The sequence below is a fragment of the Raphanus sativus genome, chromosome 4 (assembly GCF_000801105.2).
Source record: "Raphanus sativus cultivar WK10039 chromosome 4, ASM80110v3, whole genome shotgun sequence".
Lineage (NCBI taxonomy): Eukaryota > Viridiplantae > Streptophyta > Magnoliopsida > Brassicales > Brassicaceae > Raphanus > Raphanus sativus.
Window position 1 is genome coordinate 48,016,443 of NC_079514.1, and position 8,368 is coordinate 48,024,810.

Genomic DNA, 8,368 nt, shown 5'->3' on the forward strand with positions numbered 1-8,368 from the left:
CGAACGGGAATTTAGATCCGGTTACAAGCATGATTTGAACAAAATTTCCCATATCAGTGTATTACATCCTAGCTTCGCCCACCCACTAAACCCGGCACATTCCACTAATCAGTTTTTAACATCCTTAGGAATCAGTTGCCGTTCTCACCATCGACGACAGCCTCGAGAAAGTGAGGTTCTCCTAGTTTCCTAGGATGCCGGGATTTCTCAAATATTTACTTTATTTTGAATAATATTTTGGATATTAAGTCTAAAATAATTACTATATTTAAAATATAAATCTGATATATGATTCGATTCTTCGAATTCCGTTTTTCCCAGCCCTAAAGGTTGTAGTAGAAATGATGTGCAAAAATATTATATATAAAAATATTTTTGTGAAATTTCAAATTAAAATGATTAAAACACACAAATATATAAGTGCTTTATCCATAACATCCATGTATTTTGGTCAAAGTATATTGAACAAATTATCATTAAAATCTTAGTATAAGTTAGTTTATGCAAAATTTGTGGAAAAATATAATGCACAAGTTATTTTTAAAACATCTCAGTATAAGTTATGGATTTAATATAGATTGTGTATACAAATATTTTTAAAATTAAAGCTGTAAATCGTTTTGATATATTTCCTCTTTTGAAGCATCAATGTTTGCAAGATCACCCTAGTTTCTGATGATTCCAACAATTGACAACAGATTGTAGCTGAAGGTTAGTTCGTCTTTAGCAACAACATTTGCTGATATCTTAATTTCTACTTTCCGTGGTGGCCCTGAAGATACAGCTGTCTGAAAAACTTTGAAGGCCAAGTGGGTGCTGTTTAAGTTATCGTCCAATATAAACTAAGAGAATCTTGTGCTGGAAGAATTAACCATCTGCATCTTCTCGAACTTGAACAACCAAGAAGAAGTGTTCCACAGAATTTGTTTCGTGCAATAGAGAGGTTTATATCACCAGAGAACCTTTGTATGAGAGATCAAGAAGAATCAGAACCAGTTTGTCAATCGTTTCAGAAATTCTGCTAGGGAGACAACCAGAAAAACCCATTGTGGCTCAAGCCTCATATCTCAGAACCTATTGTATGAGAGATCAAGCATCACAAGCTTCTCAGAAAAACGTCTGGTCATGTCAAGCCTCATATCTCTATGGTCATTGTAGAATCTGATCATACCACTTGAGAATAGATTCGTCTCCAAAGAAGTGAGATGCTGTGGCTCACAGCCCGTGGGAAAAGAGCCCTAACAGACAGTAGATACATATTACGTAAGAAACACTCTTATTCGAATAAACATTTTCATATCAAAAGACCAAGCTGCTGTTTACCTCCTATGTAAGCTCTTGATCATGTTCCCAGATCCAACAATCTGAAACATTTTCAAAATGGTGTTATTACGGCCTATGAACATGTCAAATCTTATAATGAAATCATATAACAATGTGAAAGAAACTATCTCTCTGGGAAAATCACTCATAACAGTTTCATACATAAATCCTCCAAAACACAAGAATTTATGTTCCATTAGAAGCACAAAACCTGGTTAAATCTGCAAAACATAAACCACAAAAATGTGTATCCAAAAGATTTATACATTAATCATAAAGGACTTGGTAGAGGACTACGACATACTCAGACCCCAGATTCATGGCCGTCGTAGTCAAAACCCCATTCCTCCGCCTTGTATAACTGCAACAACATCAAAATTTAAGTAGGTATAATAATTTAATTAGTATAACTAAGGAAGGATATTCAACATTTCGAAAAACAACATTGACATTAACTAAAGGAATTTTGTAGAGTGGTTTCAGAAGTATTGTTATTTAGTTTAAGTAAATAATTAATATAAATTTAAATTAAATTACAGTGGCACACTTGTAAATATTTTGGAAAATCTAGAGAATATCAAAAAAAAAGGCGGATGTTTTAATTGTATTGATGTTAAGTGCATGAATCATGGACTCTCGCTTGAATGGAGTGCAGGAGAAAATCCAGGACAAATGCAGATTATGTAATTTGCAGTTTGGACTGCATTTGTTATCCATTCAACATTTAAAATGCAGAATAAAATAAAATAATAAAATAATCAAAAACTGCATGCAGATATATAAGTGTGTTAACTCTTGAACTGCATGAACAAGAAAAAAATGGCAAGGGTCGGATGCAGGTCGGATACGGAGGACCAATAACGTGCGACCATGCTTTTTTATAATTTTTTTTTTTGAAAACTTCTTTTTATTAATTACTTAAAAATTTTCATTTAGCTCATTTCACTAACTTTTAAACTAATAAAAAAATCTTTAAATATATGATTTAATTTTCTTATTTCTCATTTGTATAACAATTTACTTTTAGCTGAGTTTATTTATAACAATGATATCTGAAATAGATACTCTCATTTATAATATCTTCCATAAATATGCTAATAGAAAATTAGATATATTAGTTTGCACATTGATATTTTTTTGAATTGTTGCAATTTGTAAATATTCATGTTATTTTGATTCTTTTAAATATATGAACAGTAAAATCATGTATAATATTTACAAAAGTAACTAATATTTTGATATAAATTATTTTAATAAATTTATGCATATAGATTTATATTTGATAATTCATATTTTAACTGTATTTACATAAAAAACTAATTTACGACTAAATATTTAACTTTCATTAAAATTCAACATTTATTTAAATATAATAATTTATTAAATTAAATTGATCTGCATTTGTTCTGCTTGATCTGCATGATCTGCATTTGTTCTACTTGATCTGCGTTTCAATTTGATCTGCATTTTTTGGACTGCGTCACCCATTCGAAGCCTCTGTTCAAAATTATTATGTGAATCCTCTACTTTTCATAATATACATTCTTGACCAGTACGCTATATGGTTATAACTTCACTACATTTTCAAAATAACATATATTTACAATACTTTCTTACAAATAATTAAGTTTCAACATAAGAAAAAATGAGACCTAACTTTTCATTAGACAAAAAAAAACACAAACTATACACTACAGACAAAATTTCTCAATTTCTCAATTTCTCAGAAATATCATTAAATTAAAAAAAAACAAAAGATGATCAGAAAAAATTGAAATTTCCCTCAAAGTTGAAATTTAGCACCAATCGTCTATTGATTTCCTATTTTAATCAAAATTTTCTTTTAATATCAAAATTTGTAAATATATCTACAAAATATAATACTTATGAAAATTTTATACAAAATCTCTTGCGGTGTAGTGCGGATACCTGCCTAGTGTTCTCAAAATCGTAATTCCAAGCATGAAATCATAACATTTTGCTGTATATATCAATGAAAAAAGTATTGAAATGTTGAAATAGAGAATAATTTAGAAGTTAATTAATTGGTTGGATCGTTTTGATGGGTTGCAGCCTAATTAAATTTTACAAAGAATATTTAATTTGCCCATGGACTCATAAACCATTCTTCCAATGAAAATCAGCTGTATCTACTTAGATTTTGATTTTTCTTTTTCTTGATAATATCTGTTACGTCGAATAAAGTTCTGATTAATCACTACCAAAAGAAAGAAAGAAAATCTTTTGAACAACTAGTTGCATTATTTATCAAGTATGCATCTGGCGAAAAATGGAGAGGCATAATCAAAACCCAAATCCTAAACCAAACCCAAATGTCGTCCCCTGTGAATGAAATAATGGGCCCAGACAAAGACAGTCAACTATTCAACGAATATATGTAAACAAACCACGCAAATTAGCAAAAGCGACGGATCTCAAACAAACTATTACAAAACCATGTGTGATTTCTACATCCAACCTCACATTATTATTTTATCATCATCTCCATCTGTCCAATTTTAGTTGTAAGAACTCGATTGAAGCCCTCGTTGAAAAGAATAGACGTTAAATTAAAGAAAAAGAGTATATTAAACGATACACGTTTACTCAAGTTATTATACAAGTAATCAATGGATATTAAAGCTGCTCAACCTATAACCAACACTGTATTCTGGCATTGACTACATTTATTCCATGTAATATACAGACTGTGTCCATCCTCATCATCTCTATCAATGATAGTTTTATACAGAATATAAAATTTTAGATATAAATTTTTAGATTTTTAGAAATTATGTTAGGTATAATTAGGAAACCAGATCATTTTAATCACAAATTTCCTGACAAATGCTAGCACATAAATTTAATATGAAAAAAAACAACTAACACCTTTTACTCAAATGAAAAATAAAAATAAAAATGTTGTTATAAAAAAAAGAAAAAGAAAAATAAATACGTCGGATGTGTTTATAAATACCATTGACAGAAGAAAACAAAACAACAGCCAAGAGAAATAGAAACCGTAACAGAGAAAGAGTACGAGCGGCTTACCAAGAAAGCAGCACCCATGTTAGCATCAGAAGCCCCCAAGACAAACGCTGCCATGGAAACGCAATCTGCTGCTAACGGCGGTAAAAAACGAAGAAAACGCAACCGCAAAATCTGTATCTGCGTCACTCTCCTCATCCTCCTCCTCATCTTTATCACTCTTCTCGTCTTAGGCCTCACTCTCTTCAAACCCAAACGCCCAATCACAACCGTCGATTCCATCTCCGTAGAACGTCTCCAAGCTTCCATCGACGCTCTGAATCTCAAAGTCATCCTAAACCTAACGCTCCACGTCGACCTCACGTTAAAAAACCCTAACCGGGTCGGGTTCAGCTTCGGTTCGTCGTCGGCGTTGCTTAACTACGGAGGGAAATTGATCGGAGAGGCGCCGTTCCCGGCGAGTCAAATCGGGCCGGAGAAAACGCTGCCTATGAACGTAACGCTGACGTTGATGGCGGATCGGTTACTTACCGACACGAAGCTTGTTAGTGACGTTATGTCTGGGTCAATCCCGGTCAACACTTTTGTTAAGGTCTCCGGGAAAGTAAGCGTTTTGAACATCTTCAAGATTAAAGTAGAGTCCTCTACTTCGTGTGATATCGTCATCTCTGTTTCGAATCGTAACGTGACGAGTCAAGACTGTAAGTCTTCAACTAAGCTGTGAGATCATATTCTTCTGACGCTAAGAGGAACATGAAGCTTAAGTTAACTTATAGTAGATCTACTCCACTTTTGTCTTCTTGCTTTTGAAAATCTTTTATCTTGTCTAATGTATTATTGGTTTATTATTATTATTTGCTTTTTAGATCAAATAAAATCAAATTTATTCGCCAGCGTATCAACGTAACAGATGGCTATTTATTCAACTTTTTCATATAAGAAAAAAGTCAAAAGGAAATATATCCGATTTTAATTACTACTATCGTATAATATTTAATGGAGGGAGGCAGACTGTAAGGAAGTAGTTAGTAGTTCAAATTGCATTCAAAGCAATTCTTGTTCACCTAAATCTATAATGCATATATATGTGGTCTTCTTTTTTTGGGCAAATATACGGGAACTTATCTACATAAATACATTATATGTGTGGTTTTCAAGCTCTGCAAAATATAAAACTCATCCACAACCAAAAGACATTGTTGTTTGGTCATGACCAGGGTTAAACGTAAACCCAGACGGTGCGTTTGCTGCATAGTCTCTGGTATCGTCACTGTTGTCTTCCTTATTTTTATCAGTGCCTTGATCTTGGCATTCACCACTTACAAAGCCAAAACAAAAGACAGATGATTCGGATCCAGTCACAAGCGTACAGGCATCTCCTCGCATATAGTAGTTGTCTATATTCTTGTGAGTTTCAAACATGAGACAGGGAAGACATTAGTTTGTATACAGGGAGAAGCAAGTGAGTAAAATTGATCTTCCCTCAGGTACTTTCCTGGAAAAAGTTTCATCGATTCTCCTTTGTCCTCTTACTCTCCAGATCCATAAGTTTGTTGCAGACTGAAGTGGCATAGGTGGAAAGATTATGTTGGAAACAAAGACAGATCCCAGAGAAAATCAAGTTGTTGGGACATCTTCAAGAAACACACTTAGTTGCTAGCTATATTGTCTGATTGCAAGATCACCATTGACTTACCTTCCACGAAAGTGTAGAGTCAAGACTCTGATTGTATTCCTTCATTGTTGTCCTTAGCTTTCATTCTTTTCACTCCACTTGAATTTTTTGTATCTTGTTTGAATTTTTTTTGCAAGTACATATGTTAGATCTATGACTGCTTATTTTCATGCTTAGAAATATACTTGTAACAAAGAAGTAAAGAAACAAGCCAATAATTGAATTCTAGAGAGCATCTCCTGCAAACTCTAAACCACAAAAGCTTAAGGTGAAGATGCAAGATATCTGTCCTGAAATAGTCGCTGACATAGTAAGACACACATATGCACACAGAGTTACATATTTAAGTTAAGATCTGCGCATATGCAGAATAAATATTTTATATGTATTACTTATTTTATGTTTTTCTGCATATTATGAGATAATAAAATATTAATAATATATTAAATAACTAAGAAATCAATTACTATTATGTAATAAATTGGCGTGCACATATAAATCAAACGATCACTCTTGTTTATTCGCAATCATTTTAGGGTAAAAAAATCAAAACAATCAATTTTATCTATCGTATATGATATATAATTAGATTTAAATGATATAACATAATATATAGTCTAGATTGCACTGAAGCTTCATCAGACGTATGCTTCCCGCTTCGGAACCAAAATCAGAATCGAAACCTTGTGTAAGCTTATGGAATCTCACTTCCAAAACGCTTCTAAAATATTCTCTTTAAAAACACGTTGGAAGCTTACGATTCCATTTTGGAATCACGCTTCCGTTTTAAAAAAAACACAATGTCATAAACCAATAAAAATATATAATCTAGTTTTTAATTTATATAAATCCAAATTTTAATAGTGATAAAATAGAGAGAATAGAAATATACAAATATTAAAACTAATACTATAAATTATCTTTATGCATTGAAGTTTTTATTAAAGATATATCATATATTCAAATATATTTTATCAATTATTTATGTAAGTACTAAAAGTAGTTAATAAAATAATCTTTTTTAAACTTATCTTATGTGTATTATTACAGTTTTAATATGAAATCATTTCAAAAATTTATAAATAAATAAATGTCTTATTTTAAATTTAAATCATATAATTTTACTTCTAAATTTTATAATAAATATTATTATATATATATATATGGATATACTCTTCCAACACGTACCCGCTTCATAATTTTTTAAAAAATCTTGTTTACGCGCTTCTATACGCTTCCGTTTCCACGTACTCACTTCCATTTCCATGTAACATAGTATATAGTATAGTTTTAATATGGATATTTTATTAAATGAGGTTTCTATTCATATGATTTTATGATTATTTGTGTAACAAATTTTTACACCAATAATTTTTTTTTAATGTGGGATGTTTAGTGGTTTCAATAATTTATAATCATTTTTAAAAAAACAATGAAGATTTAAAAATTAAAGTATTTACTTTTCAATATATGTTCAATGCAAATATCAAAATATAAGTATGCATTCTCATATGATCTATAGTTTAATTTAAAAAATATATATATTAACATAAACACCTATTAAAATAAAATTATTTATTCATATGCTTTTATAATCATTATATCTTATTATAAAAAAAATTGAAGCATTGACCACAAAAGTTTATGTGAGACTTTTAACAGTTTAATAATTTATACTCGTTTTGAAAAATTTAAAATACAATATATACAAAAAATCTAAATTTTATTATATGATTAATGTAATTGTGTAATTTATTTTAATAACAAAGAATTAAACATAAATGATAGAAAGTATACAGAATGTTAGAAAATATTTATTATTTAAAATTATTAATTTCCATATATATATTTTAATCACATTAGGTAATTTCGTAGGTTTTATTTAAGTAAAGAATAGATAATAAATTTCAATTTGATAAATGAATGGTCCATAATGGACATACTATATAACATTCTCTAGCAATTTAATTTTGGACTAACAAAATTTTCGATTGATTCTCAAGCCGCTACGTAAGAGAAATTATCATTATAATTACGTGACAACTTCGCAATGCACTTTTTAATTAGTACAAATTACATATTTTAACTTTTTAAATGTATATCTATTAATATATATGGGATATTCGCTGACGCGACCTTTTAGAACATTTTCAGCCATACTCTATTTCCTACTTCAAAGATCAATTTGGAATACAATATGCTTCGGTTTCACTTTATTTCAACTTTAAAATAGAGTAATATTTAGGGTTATTCCATTTATATAATAATCATACTATTACTTCATTTTGAATTGATTTTTTTGATATTCATACAATGATCCTTTAAATCTTAATTTTTATTTTATACTTAAATAATATTTAAAAATAATACAATAACACGAAA

The 8,368-nt window shown here is 30.0% G+C and overlaps 1 protein-coding gene and 1 long non-coding RNA gene across 5 annotated transcripts; one reads left to right on the top strand and one right to left on the bottom strand.

Moving 5' to 3' along the window:
- Positions 1-534: 534 nt before the first annotated feature.
- Positions 535-4,515, bottom strand: LOC130510430 (uncharacterized). The gene is made up of 3 exons (XR_008944073.1): positions 4,375-4,515; positions 1,324-1,684; positions 535-1,238 (listed from the first exon to the last, which is right to left on the bottom strand). It is a non-coding gene; the product is annotated as an uncharacterized LOC130510430 (long non-coding RNA).
- Positions 4,145-6,138, top strand: LOC108851916 (NDR1/HIN1-like protein 6). Of its 4 annotated transcripts, none has more exons than XM_057006728.1 (2): positions 4,145-5,798; positions 5,861-6,138. In XM_057006728.1, exon 1 carries the CDS (start codon positions 4,391-4,393, stop codon positions 5,033-5,035), a length of 645 nt encoding a protein of 214 aa, XP_056862708.1. In that variant the 5' UTR covers positions 4,145-4,390; the 3' UTR covers positions 5,036-5,798; positions 5,861-6,138. The 4 variants fall into 4 exon arrangements, with proteins under 4 accessions (XP_056862708.1, XP_056862706.1, XP_056862707.1 ...); XM_057006726.1 differs by having other exon boundaries at positions 5,871-6,138; XM_057006727.1 differs by having other exon boundaries at positions 4,145-5,773.
- The last annotated feature ends 2,230 nt before the right edge of the window (positions 6,139-8,368 follow it).

Coding starts and splice junctions, on each gene's coding strand:
- LOC108851916 (XM_057006728.1), top strand. CDS start 4,391: ATGTTAGCATCAGAAGCCCCCAAGACAAACGCTGCCATGGAAACGCAA.